Source organism: Lycorma delicatula, chromosome 4, assembly GCF_047948215.1.
Source record: "Lycorma delicatula isolate Av1 chromosome 4, ASM4794821v1, whole genome shotgun sequence".
Taxonomy (NCBI): domain Eukaryota; kingdom Metazoa; phylum Arthropoda; class Insecta; order Hemiptera; family Fulgoridae; genus Lycorma; species Lycorma delicatula.
This window is the reverse complement of record NC_134458.1, coordinates 161,570,954-161,593,935: the sequence shown is the minus strand read 5'-3', so window position 1 is coordinate 161,593,935 and position 22,982 is coordinate 161,570,954. Positions and strand designations below refer to the sequence as shown.

At 27.0% G+C, this 22,982-nt stretch overlaps 1 protein-coding gene across 1 annotated transcript; it reads left to right on the top strand.

The window, feature by feature from the left end:
- Positions 1–15,529: 15,529 nt before the first annotated feature.
- On the top strand, positions 15,530–22,761 carry LOC142322745 (protein-tyrosine sulfotransferase A-like). The gene is made up of 4 exons (XM_075361819.1): positions 15,530–15,558; positions 15,756–15,952; positions 16,883–16,910; positions 22,515–22,761. Exons 1-4 carry the CDS (start codon positions 15,530–15,532, stop codon positions 22,759–22,761), a joined length of 501 nt encoding a protein of 166 aa, XP_075217934.1.
- Positions 22,762–22,982: the final 221 nt, after the last annotated feature.

Here is a 22,982-nt window from a genome sequence, read left to right as displayed (position 1 = left end):
AGTTAGCGAAATAAAAAGATACCTCAATGAGAGTCAAACCACAGTAATAACTGTTGAATGTCCATATTAGATTTATGTGTACAAAATATTGACCACCATTTGTCCATATGGAGCTGTCAAAAGATTTGTACATGGCAAGTCATAAATGTAAAAGAAGTATTGATGTATGGTCCAATAAACAATATGATTGGCTAAATCTAGCGTTAGCAAAATAGAAAACATGTGTTATGTGTTTTTTCCGTGTTGTTTTTTTCTCTAGAATTAAATCCAAATAATGAACCGATTCAGTGGGTATCAAAAAAATATTGATTTTTTCTGGTGGGCAAATTACCAGTTTTAAAGTGGAAGACATTTATGATGATTTGGCGACATTTATTTTTATTTTCGAATAATAAACCTGGAATTTATTATATTAAGGAGAGCTTCTATGTAGATGCATAAGTTGAAGTATCAAGGGAGACCAGAAAAGTTACTAGCGTAGATGTTATATAATAGGATTGCACCTTTATTGATAATATTCTGTAATTGGGAATATTCTGTTTGAGAGAGTTATATTTAAACACATAAAATTCTATCTGTAAAAGTTATTTATTGTTAAATAATATGTAGATGATAAAATAAAATCATAAATTTTAATCATATGCCTGGTACACATCTAGAAATGCAGAAATTACTAATTCTTTTTTTTTTTAATTTCAAGGATAAATTCAATGAAATCCATTACTGTACTTGTTAAATGGTGGAATGTGAAGCCGGAAAGCCAAATTGAGGTTCAGGAATAAAGTTGTTTTCTTCAGTCTGAACCATTAATCATTTTATTAATACATCTTACAGACCAGTATTTGAGAATTTATTCTCAAATAATTTTGAACAGACTGGTCTATAAGATGTAATTTTGAATTCTTCATCTAGTTTTATAATCATGTTTTGTATATTATGTTCCTAGAGATGATTAATTTAATTATAGTTAAGCGTATAATAAGTTATTTTATCATTTATATGACAAACAAAATATTAATTAAAAATAAACTTTAAGCTCTCAGTAAATACATATAGGATTCATCCTGAAAGAAAAAACCTTGGCAAATTCAAAACAAATAATAAAGAAAATATTTATTTTACACATACAACACAACAAAACCTTTGTTTTATATAGCCATCAATTAAATTTAAATACTTCTGTTTCATCGTGGAAATCCTTTTGATAATTTTCAGTTTTGTTAGACACTTAGTAATAGTTTTTTACATCGTCATTAGTTCCAAAATATTTGAAGCCTACGATTCTGTTTTGTTTAGAAAATTAATAAAAATTATGGAAGGGGTCCAAATTTTATTTTTTTTTTTTTTTGTCTTCAGTCATTTGGCTGGTTTGATGCAGCTCTCCAAGATTCCCTATCTAGTGCTAGTCGTTTCATTTCAGTATACCCTCTACATCCTACATCCCCAACAATTTGTTTTACATACTCCAAACGTGGCCTGCCTACACAATTTTTCCCTTCTACCTGTCGTTCCAATATTAAAGCGACTATTCCAGGATGCCTTAGTATGTGACCTATAAGTCTGTCTCTTCTTTTAACTATATTTTTCCAAATGCTACTTTCTTCATCTATTTGCCGCAATACCTCTTCATTTGTCACTTTATCCACCCATCTGATTTTTAACATTCTCCTATAGCACCACATTTCAAAAGCTTCTAATCTTTTCTTCTCAGATTGTCCAAGTTTCACTTCCATATAAAGCGACACTCCAAACATACACTTTCAAAAATCTTTTCCTGACATTTAAATTCATTTTTGATGTAAACAAATTATATTTCTTACTGAAGGCTCGTTTAGCTTGTGCTATTCGGCATTTTATATCGCTCCTGCTTCGTCCATCTTTAGTAATTTTACTTCACAAATAACAAAATTCTTCTACCTCCATAATCTTTTCTCCCCCTATTTTCACATTCAGTGGTCCATCTTTGTTATTTCTACTACATTTCATTACTTTTGTTTTGTTCTTTTTTATTTTCATGCGATAGTTTTTGCATAGGACTTCATCTATGCCGTTCATTGTTTCTTCTAAATCCTTTTTACTCTCGGCTAGAATCACTATATCATCAGCAAATCGTAGCATCTTTATCTTTTCACCTTGTACTGTTACTCCTAATCTAAATTGTTCTTTAACATCATTAACTGCTAGTTCCATGTAAAGATTAAAAAGTAACGGCGATAGGGAACATCCTTGTCGGACTCCCTTTCTTATTAGGGCTTCTTTCTTATGTTCTTCAATTGTTATTGTTGCTGTTTGGTTCCTGTACATGTTAGCAATTGTTCTTCTATCTCTGTATTTGAACCCTAATTTTTTTAAAATGCTGAACATTTTATTCCAGTCTACGTTATCGAAAGCCTTTTCTTGGTCTATAAACGCGGAGTATGTTGGTTTGTTTTTCTTTAATCTTCCTTCTACTATTAATCTGAGGCCTAAAATTGCTTCCCTTGTCCTTATACTTTTCCTGAAACCAAATTGGTCCTCTCCTAACACTTCTTCCACTCTCCTCTCAATTCTTCTGTATAAAATTCTAGTTAAGATTTTTGATGCATGACTAGTTAAACTAATTGTTCTGTATTCTTCACATTTATCTGCCCCTGCTTTCTTTGGTATCATAACTATAACACTTTTTTTGAAGTCTGATGGAAATTCCCCATTTTCATATATATTACACACCAGTTTGTATAATCTATCAATCGCTTCCTCACCTGCACTGCGCAGTAATTCTACAGGTATTCAGTCTATTCCAGGAGCCTTTCTGCCATTTAAATCTTTTAATGCTCTCTTAAATTCAGATCTCAGTATTGTTTCTCCCATTTCATCCTCCTCAACTTCCTCTTCTTCCTCTATAACACCATTTTCTAATTCATTTCCTCCGTATAACTCTTCAATATATTCCACCCATCTATCGACTTTACCTTTCGTATTATATATTGGTGTACCATCTTTGTTTAACACATTATTAGATTTTAATTTATGTACCCCAAAATTTTCCTTAACTTTCCTGTATGCTCCGTCTATTTTACCAATGTTCATTTCTCTTTCCACTTCTGAACACTTTTCTTTAATCCACTCTTCTTTCGCCAGTTTGCACTTCCTGTTTATAGCATTTCTTAATTGCCGATAGTTCCTTTTACTTTCTTCATCACTAGCATTCTTATATTTTCTACGTTCATCCATCAGCTGCAATATATCGTCTGAAACCCAAGGTTTTCTACCAGTTCTCTTTATTCCGCCTAAGTTTGCTTCTGCTGATTTAAGAATTTCCTTTTTAACATTCTCCCATTCTTCTTCTACATTTTCTACCTTATCTTTTTTACTCAGACCTCTTGCGATGTCCTCCTCAAAAATCTTCTTTACCTCCTCTTCCTCAAGCTTCTCTAAATTCCATCGATTCATCTGACACCTTTTCTTCAGGTTTTTAAACCCCAATCTACATTTCATTATCACCAAATTATGGTCGCTATCAATGTCTGCTCCAGGGTAAGTTTTGCAGTCAAAGAGTTGATTTCTAAATCTTTGCTTAACCATGATATAATCTATCTGATACCTTGCAGTATCGCCTGGCTTTTTCCAAGTGTATATTCTTCTATTATGATTTTTAAATTGGGTGTTGGCAATTACTAAATTATACTTCGTGCAAAACTCTATAAGTCGGTCCCCTCTTTCATTCCTTTTGCCCAGCCCGTATTCACCCACTATATTTCCTTCCTTGCCTTCTCCAATGCTTGCATTCCAATCTCCAACTATTATTAAATTTTCATCTCCTTTTACGTGTTCAATTGCTTCATCAATCTCTTCGTATACACACTCTACCTCATCATCATCATGGGCGCTTGTAGGCATATAGACGTTAAGAATCGTTGTCGGTTTAGGTTTTGATTTTATCCTTATTACAATGATTCTATGGCTATGCGTTTTGAAATACTCCACTCTCCTCCCTATCTTCTTGTTCATCACGAAACCTACTCCTGCCTGCCCATTATTTGACGCTGAGTTAATTACTCTAAAATCACCTGACCAAAAGTCGCCTTCCTCTTCCCACCGAACCTCACTAATTCCTACTATATCCACATTTGTCCTACCCATTTCCTTTTTTAAATTTTCTAGCCTACCAACCTTTTTTAAGCTTCTAACATTCCACGCTCCGACTCGTAGAATGTTATTTTTTAATTTTCTGGTGACCCCTTCCTTAGTAGTCCCCACCCGGAGATCCGAACGGGGGACTATTTTACCTCCGGAATATTTTACCAAGGAAGGCGCCTCCATTATTGCTATGTGAAAATGCAGAGAGCCACATTTTCTTGGAAAATAAGCAGCTGTAGTTTTCCATTGCTTTCAGCTGCGCAGTACTCAGAGGACTGAGTGATGTTGATACGGCCGTTTAAGTCGTCCTGACTCACGCCCCTAACAACTACTGAAAGAGCTGCTGCTGCTCTTTCAGGAATCATTCCTTAGTCTGGCTCTCAACAGATACCTCTCTGATATGGTTGCACCTTCGGTCCAGCTACTCTGTATCCCTGAGCACTCAAGCCCACTCACCAACGGCAAGGTCTCATGATTCATATTGGAGGGGGGTCCAAATTAAGATTATTTATTTTTTTGCGGCCAAAAAAAATTTTTGTGTTATCATTGCCTTTATTTAAACGGGTTCTAAAATGTTTTTGGACAAGTGATTTAGGGTTCATGTTTACAAAATATGTGAATAATTATGCAAAATTTAATTTATAAACACGAATACTATTAGGTGTAGTTTCATAGCATGCATTAAATATTAATGATTCTGCTAATGAACACTGTTAAAAAATCCAGTAAAATAAAAAAGGAAATTTATTATTAAAAAAAGTTACAAATTTCACAATACAAAATATTATATTGGTTTTTTTTTTATCATTATATATTAAATCTAAATGAAACTTGATTTCACCACACTTACCGAGAAGTGTGGTAGATTTCTTAACTTTTCTTTTGAATAGAACCATTTTTAATGGGTAATGTCAGTTTTATTGACTATTAACAGTGTCACCCTACAAAAATCACAGTTATTGTCTACTTGCACCATAGAAACACTAGTGTTCGTCATTTTCATTTTTTGAAAGTATAATTCATATTCAAAAAATGTTTTATATTAATATTATTCTGAAACGTAAATCAGTTGTGTAGTCAATTGCAGAACCTGAGAGCTAAGTTTTTTATTCTTTCTTCTCCCTTTACATTTTATTAGAGCTGCTTATTTAAATGTTTTATTAATTTTTTTTTGTATTTGTTTTTGTAGAGTTGAACGCTCATCAGATCAAGTTATTAAACAAGTTAATTTAAAAGCAATAACAAAATGGGTCGGACAAATACCAAAAGATGTTGTTAAAGAAATGGAACAAGTTGCACCGATGTTATCTTTACTCTGTTATGATCCTCATGCAAATCTTCCTAATTATGGTTCACCAGATGCATTTGTTGCTGATAATACAAAACGTATAAAAGCACAATCTAAGATATGGAAAGAAAAAGCCCAAGAATTATTTCATTTACCTAACATTCCAGTTTCTAGAAATAAAAGCCCACCATCTGATCCAGCGTGACATTCACTTGAATATTTCTAGTGTTTAATCAAATAAAATAATATATTTATTTATATTTATAAAAATGAACAAACAAAGATGATGAAATAAAATCATAAATTTTAATAATAAACAATACCACATATGGTCATATGCCTGGTACACATCTAGAAATGCAGAAATTACTAATTCTTTTTTTTTAATTTCAAGGATAAATACAATGAAATCCTTTACTGTACTCGTTAAATGGTGGAATGTGAAGCCGGAAAGCCAAATTGGGGTTCAGGAATAAAGTAGTTTTCTTCAGACTGAACCATTAATCATTTTATTAATACATCTTATAGACCAGTATTTGAGAATTTATTCTCAAATAATTTTGAACAGACTGGTCTATAAGATGTAATTTTGAATTCTTCATCTAGTTTTATAATCATCTTTTGTATATTATGTTCCTAGAAATGATTAATTTAATTATAGTTAAGCGTATAATAAATACCAAAAGATGTTGTTAAAGAAATGGAAAAAGCTGCACCGATGTTATCTTTACTCTGTTGTGATCCTCATGCAAATCTTCCTAATTATGGTTCACCAGATGCATTTGTTGCTGATAATACAAAATGTATAAAAGCACAATCTAAGATATGGAAAGAAAAAGCCCAAGAATTATTTCATTTGCCTAACATTCCAGTTTCTAGAAATAAAAGCCCACCATCTGATCCAGCGTGACATTCACTTGAATATTTCTAGTGTTAAATCAAATAAAATAATATATTTATTTATATTTATAAAAATGAACAAACAAAACAGACATTTTTTTTCTTATAATATAAATAAATAATAATTATAAATAAATGCCTCAAATTACAAATTATTTTCCATCCCGTAGTTAACTTGATTTTGATACATTTTGTTATGAAACATCTGTTTTGTAAGAATTACAACACTTTTAATTATATGCTTCTTTTTAATACATATTTTTGTCATGTTTTTATATAGCCAAATCTATTTAGTCGATTGCATTTATTATTTTATAATTTCTACATTAATAGATTTAATTTTAATAAATGTATAATGTCACAGAGGAAAATTTATATTTCTCATTTTGAATAATTATAATTATTTCTTCAGAATTATGCATTGCTTTATATTATTTTTATTGATATGTATACGTTTGCTATCTTCAAGGAAAAGATACTGCATTAAATTTAGATTAAAATTTTAATAATTTAATTGCATTTAATTAAAATTGCATTAATAATTTTTTTAAATTAATAATTTAAAAATTTTATTAACACTTAACATGTTTTTCACAGTACATTAATTCAAATTAATTTGAACTTTGGTATAGTACTCCAATTCTTTTATTAAGTGAACTTGTTTTTGTTAAAGGAAAAACACAATTATTTGTATAATTATTTTTAGTGACGATTTATATGATCACAGAATTCTAAATTAATAAGCTGTCTTAAAAGATTTTAAATAATTATTGATGTATGTATTTATGTTTATAATTTATAAATATTTAAGTATTATATTATAAATACTACTTATAATACCATAAAATTTTACTTTGAAGGCTACAACTATAATATGAGCAGTGAGCAGTAAGTGACATGTCAATTTCATGTTTATATTATGTTGTTGTAAGTTTTAGAAATACTATGGGTATGATTTTAGTACTAATATGATAAGAGTTTTTGTATAATTTTATACAAAACCAATATATCGACTACAACAATTGTTTGCTACAAAGTAGAGACATTTGCCAATCGACCCACTACTTATATCATAGCCAGTTTGTGTACAAAGAAATGAAATGACCAGATGTGTAGGAATGCATTTAGATACAGATGTTAAAATAAATTGCATTGTTATTTTTTTATTTGCATGAAAATACAATTTCATCTGTAAAATATCAAGTATTAAAAATACATAATCTTTATTAGTTTTTATCCTTTTTAAACATTCAGAACCTTACTTATCAATTTCTTTAACTCAATGACCATTCCCTGCCTGATCTTATTTACAAATAATGTGATCAGAACTACAAAGAATTTAACTTATGATACAAACTAATTTCTAAAATTATACACCTAACTACAAGTTTGAAATTCTGTTATCTTCTTTTCTTTTTTTTTTTGACTGATGAATTAATTCATCATAGAAGCCTAGAAAGGAGGCAGTATGTGAGAATATGAAAAATGCAAGCTTGACTGGGATTTGAATCCAGGACCTTCAGATAAAGAAGGCCGAGTCACCACTACCACTCTACTCTGCCAAGATTATCAACATTTATATCATCATATTTAATTTTTACACTTTGACCTGAAAAGGATTATAAAAAAAAAATTAAAAAAAAATATTAATGTATTGCTTCCATATTATCAAGGAAGAAAATATAAAAAACTCATTTTAATAAAAAAAAATTGGAAAAGTGTTTATGGAATTGTAAACAACTTAATTTGCTTATTTTATTCATTAGCTGTAACAAATTACTTGTAAAAACTGTTTTTAATAAAAATTAAAAAAGTGATATGTCTTTTTTATCATTACTAAACCAACATATACTTTACATTAAATAAAGAAGTTACAATCACTTATAAACAGCAATCCTCAAATTTATTATGCATGATCATATCTGAATGTAAAATAACTAAAATCTTGATTTTGGGATCCAAAAGACGTTGGAGACAAATTATTCAGATTAATTTGACTTAATGCATTCTGAAGATCAGTAGAACAATGTATTACAGAAATGAAAGAAATTATAAAAAGAAACACAAACCATGTTCATGCTAAAACTATAACTAACAGACCACAGAAGTATAATTTAAAAACGTTTATTGTATATTAAAATACTGCAGTTTGTAATTTATATTTTATTATAAATGTTAATAACAGCATTAACAGCAGTGTGTAGTACTAAAAAATACATAGATTAAACAGTAGATAATTTTTCTATTATGCTCTATACTATCGAATATGATATGCAATGAATAAGACCATGGGGCAGCATTTGTAAAGTTTAAACTTTATAACTTGTCATGTTGAATATATCAGACTGGCAGTATAACATTTAATACAATAATATGGTAGAAGCTGTACATTTAGATTTATTGAAAGAAAAATTACTGATTATGGTTTTGTTGAGCTAAATCAGGGATGCAGCTGCTGAGCTAGAATCCTGAATAAGGTTCTCTGGAAAAAAATAAATGTAATTCTGTCTTAAGATTAAAAATTCATTGTTATGGCCTAATTTATTATTATTTATTTTTTATATATAAAACGTATGTGTAGTTTTGTAGAGTATAATTACAGATTTAACGAAAGAAGTAGAATTAAATACAGCTTGCTTTATTAAACTAAAATATTATAGTATTAATTTACAGAACGTATTGCAGAAGTGTTTTTTTCCTATTCAGATACTCTTGGACAGTACTGTATGACAGTTTTTCACATTGATATTTCATCAATAAAAAAATCTGTTACAAAATTTTCTCCTGTACATTTGTCAATGTATATTTTCACAATGGTGATACTCTCACATTGTATCTGTTTTTAGTAACGTCTTCCTTTGAGCTACATTAAGTACTGCCTTTTAATCACGGATGAACACGTAGGACAAGTGTTCATCCGTTATCAAAAGCAGCTCATAAGCAATTCATCTGATTAACATTGCAATTATGACATTAAGAAACTGACAAAAACAAAATATACATGATATGACAAAAATTATTTTATAAAAACTCATGTTTGTCGAGTTATAATTTTTGACAGTGAATTTGAAGCATAATGTATCAATAAAATAAATTAATTTGCTTCAAATAAACAAATTAAAAGATCAAAATAAAAAATTAACATTCCATCAAAATTTTATTTTCATCTTATTGTTAGTGTAGTAAAACAATTACCTCTATTAATTTTTTTATATCAGCTGTTACAGCTGAAAAAAATGGTTATCTTAAACTAGCTGTAACTTAAAAATTAAAAAGTATTATTTTTAACAAAATTTCATATGTATTTGTTTTGCAAATTTTTCTTTTTATATTTGTTCAGTTTAACTGAATTATATTTTTAATAAATGTTATAAGTTTTATTATTGTTTTAGAGCAGTTTTATTTTTCACTGAATTTATAGTTGAAGTGATTACTGTAAAATATAAATATTTATTGTAATTTGAGGTAGCAATAAAATATTACTGTTTTAAAAATAAAGCCTCAAATCGTAACAAAAAATGTATATATTCAGTTTAAAAAAAACAACCAACATGATGAAAAAATATTTTTCAGTTATAATCAATGGTTTTTTCTTTCTAGTTTTGTACTTTTTAATAAATTTTAGTTGAATTTCTATGTAATTTTTAAATAAAAATATGATTTAATTAATTATGTTTTCAGTTTTTATTATTTACATAATAAATATGATTTATATTTTTGCCATCTGTTATGAGTAATATGTATGGGCCAGTATAGTTGGTGGACGATTGATAGGGTCTATATTTGTTAAAAGAAATTTAAATGCAGTGAAATATCAGACTGCTTCTTGAACATATCGTTTCAAATATTCAAAACATTGTTGGCCTCAATTTCCAAAACATTTGGTTTCAAGATGGTGTCCTACTTCATTTCAATCTTCAGGCATATGAAATTTTAAATTAATTTTTACTTTAAGATGTATTGGCCAAAGAAGCCAAATAGAATGGCCAGCAAGATCACCTGACTTGTTACCATTGGATTACTTTCTATGGGTCAAATAAAAAGTATTGTTTATCATAAAAAGCCCAAAGATATCAACGATTTACAAAATAGAATTTGAGAATCAGCACGACATATCACCAGGGAATCATTGAATAATGCAGTATCATCCTTTTATAACTGATGACTGATACTCTATCAAACAACCGAAGGAGGAATTTCAAATGTTTATTAAAATGAAATGTAAGTAAATAAGGAAATGTTACGCTTAATTTTTTTAAAATAGATTTATTCAGTATAATCCATTTAATCATATTTTTATAAATTTATATATTTGTGATAACAGTATCTTAAATTATTATCAGTATAATTTTTTTCAAAATCCTAAATTATGCTGTAGCCATTTTGGGTACCAACTTTATATTTAGACCATTTTTCTTGTCTTAAAGAGAGACCTTTAAAATTATGTATCACATAAAGATATTACCATTTAAAATATTTGAGTTACCACCCCGAGAAATGATGGAAATTCTATTTCTCGTCAAAAGGTAAAGTAGTTGACCGATACCTTATCCTGAAAGCTACAGAATTCTATCTGGAACTCTTTTAAAGTTGCTGACTGGGTTCCATTCTTTTGACTCAATCACTTGGGACATATTGTTTCTGCATGCAAATTCAGTGAATTTTCATTTTTATTTATTTTTTAATCCATTTTCATGGAAACTATTTCTGATTGTTTATTTGATTTTACAGCTTGAAGACAAAATTTTTAGTCCCAGTTAAGGGTAAACATTTAAAAAGTTTGTTTTTCTAAACAAAATATATCCAATGATTTTGTTAAAATTTTAAAATCTTAATGAAATAATAATTTTCTGAGAAGATAATTAGTTAATTATCCTTAAAACCTGATGCTCCGTTTACACCAGAATAACTTATTTACAAAAATTGAAGGATGTATATAAGGATAAAAATGTCGGTTACTGAATCTTTATTTAATTGAGTAGTGTAGCTAAAATATTTTTTATATCTTAATCTTGTTTAAACGAGTATTAAAAAGTACAAAATCTTGCCTCTTTCCAGTATCTATAGATTTAAATGTTACATTTTATAATTTCCAGTCACTACAACTACTGCATGTGTATTCAACAAGAAATAAAACCTACATATTGAATTATCCCAGCCACATTAAAAAGTTGTATTTTTATTAGGAAACTTCTTGCATCACAAGCCTGAATGTGTACAACAAATTGTGATTAGAACCTGCATCAAAACCTTTTAAATATTTAAAAAACTCTATTCAATTTCAGAAAGAAACACTTTTTTATTTATTTATTTTTTTAACTTAGATTTCATTTATTCAGAATTGTAAAATTAAGTTACATATTTATCACTGAATCTGGTAACATAGCGATAAAAAAATAACATATTTGTTATAAAAATGAACTGACCAAGTCACTTATAATATGATTCTGAAATACATTTTGCAAATTTTTATGAAATAGATGCAAATACTAAGTGATTAATAAATCTAGAATTTAGATTGAAGACTATTCATATTTAGGTTGGAAGTTAAGATTCAGAATTAATAGAAGGGTCTCTTGTACCCTACAGTATTCAAGTTTGACCTCTACTAGTTTGTCAAAATATTTTTTTCACAACATGTAATGGTGGACAATGATCTCATTTGTATTGCTTTCTCACTGGTTAATTAAAAGCTCATTCAAGATAGTTGTTACAGATGGCAATTTTAGATATTTATATAGGCTCAGTTAGCGAAATAAAAAGATACCTCAATGAGAGTCAAACCACAGTAATAACTGTTGAATGTCCATATTAGATTTATGTGTACAAAATATTGACCACCATTTGTCCATATGGAGCTGTCAAAAGATTTGTACATGGCAAGTCATAAATGTAAAAGAAGTATTGATGTATGGTCCAATAAACAATATGATTGGCTAAATCTAGCGTTAGCAAAATAGAAAACATGTGTTATGTGTTTTTTCCGTGTTGTTTTTTTCTCTAGAATTAAATCCAAATAATGAACCGATTCAGTGGGTATCAAAAAAATATTGATTTTTTCTGGTGGGCAAATTACCAGTTTTAAAGTGGAAGACATTTATGATGATTTGGCGACATTTATTTTTATTTTCGAATAATAAACCTGGAATTTATTATATTAAGGAGAGCTTCTATGTAGATGCATAAGTTGAAGTATCAAGGGAGACCAGAAAAGTTACTAGCGTAGATGTTATATAATAGGATTGCACCTTTATTGATAATATTCTGTAATTGGGAATATTCTGTTTGAGAGAGTTATATTTAAACACATAAAATTCTATCTGTAAAAGTTATTTATTGTTAAATAATATGTAGATGATAAAATAAAATCATAAATTTTAATCATATGCCTGGTACACATCTAGAAATGCAGAAATTACTAATTCTTTTTTTTTTTAATTTCAAGGATAAACACAATGAAATCCATTACTGTACTTGTTAAATGGTGGAATGTGAAGCCGGAAAGCCAAATTGGGGTTCAGGAATAAAGTAGTTTTCTTCAGACTGAACCATTAATCATTTTATTAATACATCTTATAGACCAGTATTTGAGAATTTATTCTTAAATAATTTTGAACAGACTGGTCTATAAGATGTAATTTTGAATTCATCTAGTTTTATAATCATATTTTGTATATTATGTTCCTAGAAATGATTAATTTAATTATAGTTAAGCGTATAATAAGTTATTTTATCATTTATATGACAAACAAAATATTAATTAAAAATAAACTTTAAGCTCTCAGTAAATACATATAGGATTCATCCTGAAAGAAAAAACCTTGGCAAATTCAAAACAAATAATAAAGAAAATATTTATTTTACACATACAACACAACAAAACCTTTGTTTTATATAGCCATCAATTAAATTTAAATACTTCTGTTTCATCGTGGAAATCCACTTGATAATTTTCAGTTTTGTTAGACACTTAGTAATAGTTTTTTACATCGTCATTAGTTCCAAAATATTTGAAGCCTACGATTCTGTTTTGTTTAGAAAATTAATAAAAATCATGGAAGGGGTCCAAATTCAGATTATTTTTTTTTTTGCGGCCGAAAAACATTTTTGTGTTATCATTGCCTTTATTTAAACGGGTTCTTAAATTTTTTTGGACTAGTGATTTAGGGTTCATGTTTACAAAATATGTGAATAATTATGCAAAATTTAATTTATAAACATGAATACTATTAGGTGTAGTTTCATAGCATGCACTAAATATTAATGATTCTGTTAATGAACACTGTTAAAAAATCCAGTAAATTAAAAAATGAAATTTATTATCAAAAAAAGTTACAAATTTCAAAATACAAAATATTATATTGGTTTTTTTTATCATTATATATTAAATCTAAATAAAACTTGATTACACCACACTTACCACTAGTGTTCGTTATTTTAATTTTTTGAAAGTATAATTCATATTCAAAAAATGTTTTATATTAATATTATTCTGAAACGTAAATCAGTTGTTTAGTCAATTGCAGAACCTGAGAGCTAAGTTTTTTATTCTTTCTTCTCCCTTTTCATTTTGTTAGAGCTGCTTATTTAAATGTTTTATTAATTTTTATTAATTTTTGTTTTTGTATTTGTTTTTGTAGAGTTGAACGCTCATCAGATCAAGTTATTAAATAAGTTAATTTAAAAGCAATAACAAAATGGGTCGGACAAATACGAAAAGATGTTGTTAAAGAAATGGAACAAGCTGCGCCGATGTTATCTTTACTCTGTTATGATCCTCATGCAAATCTTCCTAATTATGGTTCACCAGATGCATTTGTTGCTGATAATACAAAATGTATAAAAGCACAATCTAAGATATGGAAAAAAAAAGCACAAGAATTGTTTCATTTACCTAACATTCCAGTTTCTAGAAATAAAAGCCCACCATCTGATCCAGCATGACATTCACTTAAATATTTCTAGTGTTAAATCAAATAAAATAATATATTTATTTATATTTATAAAAATGAACAAACAAAGATGATGAAATAATATCATACATTTTAATAATAAACAATACCACATATGGTCATATGCCTGGTACACATCTAGAAATGCAGAAATTACTAATTCTTTTTTTTTAATTTCAAGGATAAATACAATGAAATCCATTACTGTACTTGTTAAATGGTGGAATGTGAAGCCGGAAAGCCAAATTGGGGTTCAGCAATAAAGTTGTTTTCTTCAGTCTGAACCATTAATCATTTTATTAATACATCTTATAGACCTATTTTGAGAATTTATTCTGAAATAATTTTGAACAGACTGGTCTATAAGATGTAATTTTGAATTCTTCATCTAGTTTTATAATCATCTTTTGTATATTATGTTCCTAGAAATGATTAATTTAATTATAGTTAAGTGTATAATAAGTTATTTTATCATTTATATGACAAACAAAATATTAATTAAAAATAAACTTTAAGCTCTCAGTAAATACATATAGGATTCATCCTGAAAGAAAAAACCTTGGCAAATTCAAAACAAATAATAAAGAAAATATTTATTTTACACATACAACACAACAAAACCTTTGTTTTATATAGCCCTCAATTAAATTTAAATACTTCTGTTTCATCGTGGAAATCCACTTGATAATTTTCAGTTTTGTTAGACACTTAGTAATAGTTTTTTATATCGTCATTAGTTCCAAAATATTTGAAGCCTACGATTCTGTTTTGTTTAGAAAATTAATAAAAATCATAGAAGGGGTCCAAATTCAGATTATTTTTTTTTTTGCGGCCGAAAAACATTTTTGTGTTATCATTGCCTTTATTTAAACAGGTTCTTAAATTTTTTTGGACTAGTGATTTAGGGTTCATGTTTACAAAATATGTGAATAATTATGCAAAATTTAATTTATAAACACGAATACTATTAGGTGTAGTTTCATAGCATGCATTAAATATTAAATGATTCTGCTAATGAACACTGTTAAAAAATCCAGTAAATTAAAAAATGAAATTTATTATTAAAAAAAGTTACAAATTTCAAAATACAAAATATTATATTGGTTTTTTTTTATCATTATATATTAAATCTAAATAAAACTTGATTTCACCACACTTACCAAGAAGTGTGGTAGATTTCTTAACTTTTCTTTTGAATATAACCTTTTTTTTGGTGTAATGTCAGTTTTATTGACTATTAACAGTGTCACCCTTACAAAAATCACAGTTAATGTCTACTTGCACCATAGAAACACTAGTGTTCGTTATTTTCATTTTTTGAAAGTATAATTCATATTCAAAAAATGTTTTATATTAATATTATTCTGAAACGTAAATCAGTTGTGTAGTCAATTGCAGAACCTGAGAGCCAAGTTTTTTATTCTTTCTTCTCCCTTTACATTTTGTTAGAGCTGCTTATTTAAATGTTTTATTTGTTTTTGTATTTGTTTTTGTAGAGTTGAACGCTCATCAGATCAAGTTATTAAACAAGTTAATTTAAAAGCAATAACAAAATGGGTCGGACAAATACCGAAAGATGTTGTTAAAGAAATGGAACAAACTGCGCCGATGTTATCTTTACTCTTTTATGATCCTCATGCAAATCTTCCTAATTATGGTTCACCAGATGCATTTGTTGCTGATAATACAAAACGTATAAAAAGAAAAAGCCCAAGAATTATTTCATTTACCTAACATTCCAGTGTCTAGAAATAAAGCCCACCATCTGATCCAGCGTGACATTCACTTGAATATTTCTAGTGTTAAATCAAATAAAATAATATATTTATTTATATTTATAAAAATGAACAAACAAAACAGACATTTTATTTATTTATAATATAAATAAATAATAATTATAAATAAATGCCTCAAATTATAAATTATTTTCCATCCAGTAGTTAACTTGATTTTGATACATTTTTTTATGAAATATACACTTTTAATTATATGCTTCTTTTTAATACATATTTTTGTCCTGTTTTAATATAGCCAAATCTAGTTAGTCGATTGCATTTATTATTTTATAATTTCTACATTAATAAATTTAATTTTAATAAATGTATAATGTCACAGAGGAACATTTATATTTCTCATTTTGAATAATTATAATTATTTCTTCAGAATTATGCATTGCTTTATATTATTTTTATTGATATGCAATAAAACTATATAACGTTTGCTATCTTCAAGGAAAAGATACTGCATTAAATTTAGATTAAAATTTTAATAATTTAATTGCATTTAATTAAAATTGCATTAATAATTTTTTTAAATTAATAATTTAAAAATTTTAATAACACTTAACATGTTTTTCACAGTACATTAATTCAAATTAATTTGAACTTTGGTATAGTACTCCAATTCTTTTATTAAGTGAACTTGTTTTTGTTAAAGGAAAAACACAATTATTTGTATAATTACTTTTTGTGACGATTTATATGATCACAGAATTCTAAATTAATAAGCTGTCTTAAAAGATTTTAAATAATTATTGATGTATGTATTTATGTTTATAATTTATAAATATTTAAGTATTATATTATAAATACTACTTATAATACCATAAAATTTTACTTTGAAGGCTACAACTATAATATGAGCAGTGAGCAGTAAGTGACATGTCAATTTCATGTTTATATTATGTGGTTGTAAGTTTTAGAAATACTATGGGTATGATTTTAGTACTAATATGATAAGAGTTTTTGTATAATTTTATACAAAACCAATATATCGACTACAACAATTGTTTGCTACAAAGTAGAGACATTTGCCAATCGACCCACTACTTATATCATAGCCAGTTTGTGTACAAAGAAATGAAATGACCAGATGTGTAGGAATGCATTTAGATACAGATGTTAAAATAAATTGCATTGTTATTTTTTTATTTGCATGAAAATACAATTTCATCTGTAAAATATCCAGTATTAAAAATACATAATCTTTATTAGTTTTTATCCTTTTTAAACATTCAGAACCTTACTTATCAATTTCTTTAACTCAATGACCATTCCCTGCCTGATCTTATTTACAAATAATGTGATCAGAACTACAAAGAATTTAACTTATGATACAAACTAATTTCTAAAATTATACACCTAACTACAAGTTTGAAATTCTGTTATCTTCTTTTCTTTTTTTTTTTGACTGATGAATTAATTCATCATAGAAGCCTAGAAAGGAGGCAGTATGTGAGAATATGAAAAATGCAAGCTTGACTTGGATTTGAATCCAGGACCTTCAGATAAAGAAGGCCGAGTCACCACTACCACTCTACTCTGCCAAGATGATCAGCAACATTTACAACATCATATTTAATTTTTACACTTTGACCTGAAAAGGATTATAAAAAAAAAATTAAAAAAAAATATTAATGTATTGCTTCAATTTTATCAAGGAAGAAAATATAAAAAAACTCATTTCAATAAAAAACAATTGGAAAAGTATTTTTGGAATTGTAAACAACTTAATTTGCTTATTTTATTCATTAGCTGTAACAAATTACTTGTAAAAACTGTTTTTAATAAAAATTAAAAAAGTGATATGTCTTTTTTATCATTACTAAACAAACAAATACTTTCCATTAAATAAAGAAATTACAATCACTTATAAACAGCAATCCACAAATTTATTATGCATGATCATATCTGAATGTAAAATAACTAAAATCTTGATTTTGGGATCCAAAAAATGTTGGAGACAAATTATTCAGATTAATTTGACTTAATGCATTCTGAAGATCAGTAGAACAATGTATTACAGAAATGAAAGAAATTATAAAAAGAAACACAAACCATGTTCATGCTAAAACTATAACTAACAGACCACAGAAGTATAATTTAAAAATGTTTATTGCATATTAAAATACTGCAGTTTGTAATTTATATTTTATTATAAATGTTATTAACAGCATTAACAGCAGTGTGTAGTACTAAAAAATACATAGATTAAACAGTAGATAATTTTTCTATTATGCTCTATACTATTGAATATGATATGCAATGAATAAGACCATGGGGCAGCATTTGTAAAGTTTAAACTTTATAACTTGTCATGTTGAATATATCAGACTGGCAGTATAACATTTAATACAATAATATGGTAGAAGCTGTACATTTAGATTTATTGAAAGAAAAATTACTGATTATGGTTTTGTTGAGCTAAATCAGGGATGCAGCTGCTGAGCTAGAATCCTGAATGAGGTTCTCTGGAAAAAAATAAATGTAATTCTGTCTTAAGATTAAAAATTCATTGTTATGGCCTAATTTATTATTATTTATTTTTTATATATAAAACGTATGTGTAGTTTTGTAGAGTATAATTACAGATTATAAATAAGATTTAAATAAATGTAAATGTTATAACGAAAGAAGTAGAATTAAATACAGCTTGCTTTATTAAACTAAAATATTATAGTATTAATCTACAGAATGTATTGCAAGCTAGAGAAGTGTTTTTTTCCTATTCAGATACTCTTGGACAGTACTGTATGACAGTTTTTCACATTGATATTTCATCAATAAAAAAATCTGTTACAAAATTTTCTCCTGTACATTTGTCAATGTATATTTTCACAATGGTGATACTCTCACATTGTATCTGTTTTTAGTAACGTCTTCCTTTGAGCTACATAAGTACTGCTTTTTAATCACGGATGAACAACTAGGACAAGTGTTCATCCGTTATCAAAAGCAGCTCATAAGCAATTCATCTGATTAACATTGCAATTATGACATTAAGAAACTGACAAAAACAAAATATACATGATATGACAAAAATTATTTTGTAAAAATTCATGTTTGTCGAGTTATAATTTTTGCCAGTGAATTTGAAGCATAATGTATCAATAAAATAAATTAATTTGCTTCAAATAAACAAATTAAAAGATCAAAATAAAAAATTAACATTCCATCAAAATTTTATTTTCATCTTATTGTTAGTGTAGTAAAACAATTACCTCTGGCAGTTGTTTTTTGTTGAAAATATTAATTTTATTATATCAGCTGTTACAGCTGAAAAAAATGGTTATCTTAAACTAGCTGTAACTTAAAAATTAAAAAGTATTATTTTTAACAAAATTTCATATGTATTTGTTTTGCAAATTTTTCTTTTTATATTTGTTCAGTTTAACTGAATTATATTTTTAATAAATGTTATAAGTTTTATTATTGTTTTAGAGCAGTTTTATTTTTCACTGAATTTATAGTTGAAGTGATTACTGTAAAATATAAATATTTATTGTAATTTGAGGTAGCAATAAAATATTACTGTTTTAAAAATAAAGCCTCAAATCGTAACAAAAAATGTATATATTCAGTTAAAAAAAAACAACCAACATGATGAAAAAATATTTTTCAGTTATAATCAATGGTTTTTTCTTTCTAGTTTTGTACTTTTTAATAAATTTTAGTTGAATTTCTATGTAATTTTTAAATAAAAATATGATTTAATTAATTATGTTTTCAGTTTTTATTATTTACATAATAAATATGATTTATATTTTTGCCATCTGTTATGAGTAATATGTATGGGCCAGTATAGTTGGTGGACGATTGATAGGGTCTATATTTGTTAAAAGAAATTTAAATGCAGTGAAATATCAGACTGCTTCTTGAACATATCGTTTCAAATATTCAAAACATTGTTGGCCTCAATTTCCAAAACATTTGGTTTCAAGATGGTGTCCTACTTCATTTCAATCTTCAGGCATATGAAATTTTAAATTAATTTTTACTTTAAGATGTATTGGCCAAAGAAGCCAAATAGAATGGCCAGCAAGATCACCTGACTTGTTACCATTGGATTACTTTCTATGGGTCAAATAAAAAGTATTGTTCATCATAAAAAACCCAAAGATATCAACGATTTACAAAATAGAATTTGAGAATCAGAACGACATATCACCAGGGAATCATTGAATAATGCAGTATCATCCTTTTATAACTGATGACTGATACTCTATCAAACAACCGAAGGAGGAATTTCAAATGTTTATTAAAATGAAATGTAAGTAAATAAGGAAATGTTGCGCTTAATTTTTTTAAAATAGATTTATTCAGTATAATCCATTTAATCATATTTTTATAAATTTATATATTTGTGATAACAGTATCTTAAATTATTATCAGTATAATTTTTTTCAACATCCTAAATTATGCTGTAGCCATTTTGGGTACCAACTTTATATTTAGACCATTTTTCTTGTCTTAAAGAGAGACCTTTAAAATTATGTATCACATAAAGATTATTACCATTTAAAATATTTGAGTTACCACCCCGAGAAATGATGGAAATTCTATTTCTCGTCAAAAGGTAAAGTAGTTGACCGATACCTTATCCTGAAAGCAACAGAATTCTATCTGGAACTCTTTTAAAGTTGCTGACTGGGTTCCATTCTTTAGACTCAATCACTTGGGACATATTGTTTCTGCATGCAAATTCAGTGAATTTTCATTTTTATTTATTTTTTAATCCATTTTCATGGAAACTATTTCTGATTGTTTATTTGATTTTACAGCTTGAAGACAAAATTTTTAGTCCCAGTTAAGGGTAAACATTTAAAAAGTTTGTTTTTCTAAACAAAATATATCCAATGATTTTGGTAAAATTTTAAAATCTTAATGAAATAATTATAATAATGAAATAATTATAAAGTTAATTATCCTTAAAACCTGATGCTCCGTTTACACCAGAATAACTTAATAGTATAGAAAAATTGAAGGATGTATATAAGGATAAAAATGTCAGTTACTGAATCTTTATTTAATTAAGTAGTGTAGCATTAAAATATTTTTTATATCTTAATCTTGTTTAAACAAGTATTAAAAAATACAAAATCTTGCCTCTTTCCAGTATCTATAGATTTAAATGTTACATTTTATAATTTCCAGTCACTACAACTACTGCATGTGTATTCAACAAGAAATAAAACCTACATATTGAATTATCCCAGCCACATTAAAAAGTTGTATTTTTATTAGGAAACTTCTTGCATCACAAGCCTGAATGTGTACAACAAATTGTGATTAGAACCTGCATCAAAACCTTTTAAATATTTAAAAAACTCTATTCAATTTCATAAAGAAACACTTTTTTATTTATTTATTTTTTTAACTTAGATTTCATTTATTCAGAATTGTAAAATTAAGTTACATATTTATCACTGAATCTGGTAACATAGCGATAAAAAAATAACATATTTGTTATAAAAATGAACTGACCAAGTCACTTATAATATGATTCTGAAATACATTTTGCAAATTTTTATGAAATAGATGCAAATACTAAGTGATTAATAAATCTAGAATTTAGATTGAAGACTATTCATACCAGAAAAGTTGACCAGAAAAGTTACTAGCGTAGATGTTATATAATAGGATTGCACCTTTAATGATAATATTCTGTAATTGGGAATATTCTGTTTGAGAGAGATATATTTAAACACATAAAATTCTATCTGTAAATGTTATTTATTGTTAAATAATATGTAGATGATAAAATAAAATCATAAATTTTAATCATATGCCTGGTACACATCTAGAAATGCAGAAATTACTAATTCTTTTTCTTTAATTTCTAGGATAAATACAATGAAATCCATTACTGTACTTGTTAAATGGTGGAATGTGAAGCCGGAAAGCCAAATTGGGGTTCAGCAATAAAGTTGTTTTCTTTAGTCTGAACCATTAATCATTTTATTAATACATCTTATAGACCAGTATTTGAGAATTTATTCTCAAATAATTTTGAACAGACTGGTCTATAAGATGTAATTTTGAATTCTTCATCTAGTTTTATAATCATCTTTTGTATATTATGTTCCTAGAAATGATTAATTTAATTATAGTTAAGCGTATAATAAGTTATTTTATCATTTATATGACAAAATTTATTAATTAAAAATAAACTTTAAGCTCTCAGTAAATACATATAGGATTCATCCTGAAAGAAAAAACCTTGGCAAATTCAAAACAAATAATAAATTAAACAGTTATTGTCTACTTGCACCATAGAAACACTAGTGTTCGTTATTTTCATTTTTTGAAAGTATAATTCATATTCAAAAAATGTTTTATATTAATATTATTCTGAAACGTAAATCAGTTGTGTAGTCAATTGCAGAACCTGAGAGCTAAGTTTTTTATTCTTTCTTCTCCCTTTTCATTTTGTTAGAGCTGCTTATTTAAATGTTTTATTAATTTTTGTGTTTGTAGAGTTGAACGCTCATCAGATCAAGTTATTAAACAAGTTAATTTAAAAGCAATAACAAAATGGGTCGGACAAATACCAAAAGATGTTGTTAAAGAAATGGAACAAACTGCGGTGATGTTATCTTTACTCTTTTATGATCCTCATGCAAATCTTCCTAATTATGGTTCACCAGATGCATTTGTTGCTGATAATACAAAACGTATAAAAGCACAATCTAAGATATGGAAAGAAAAAGCCCAAGAAATTTAATTAACACTCTTAATACGTTTATCACAGTATATTAATTCTAATTAATTTGAACATTGGTATAGTACTCCAATTCTTTTATTAAGTGAACATCTTTTCTTTAAATGAAAAACACAATTTTTTGTATAATTACTTTTTGTGACGATTTATATGATCACAGAGTTCTAAATTAATAAGCTGTCCCATGACAGCTTATGATTATATTTAAACGGGTTCTTAAATTT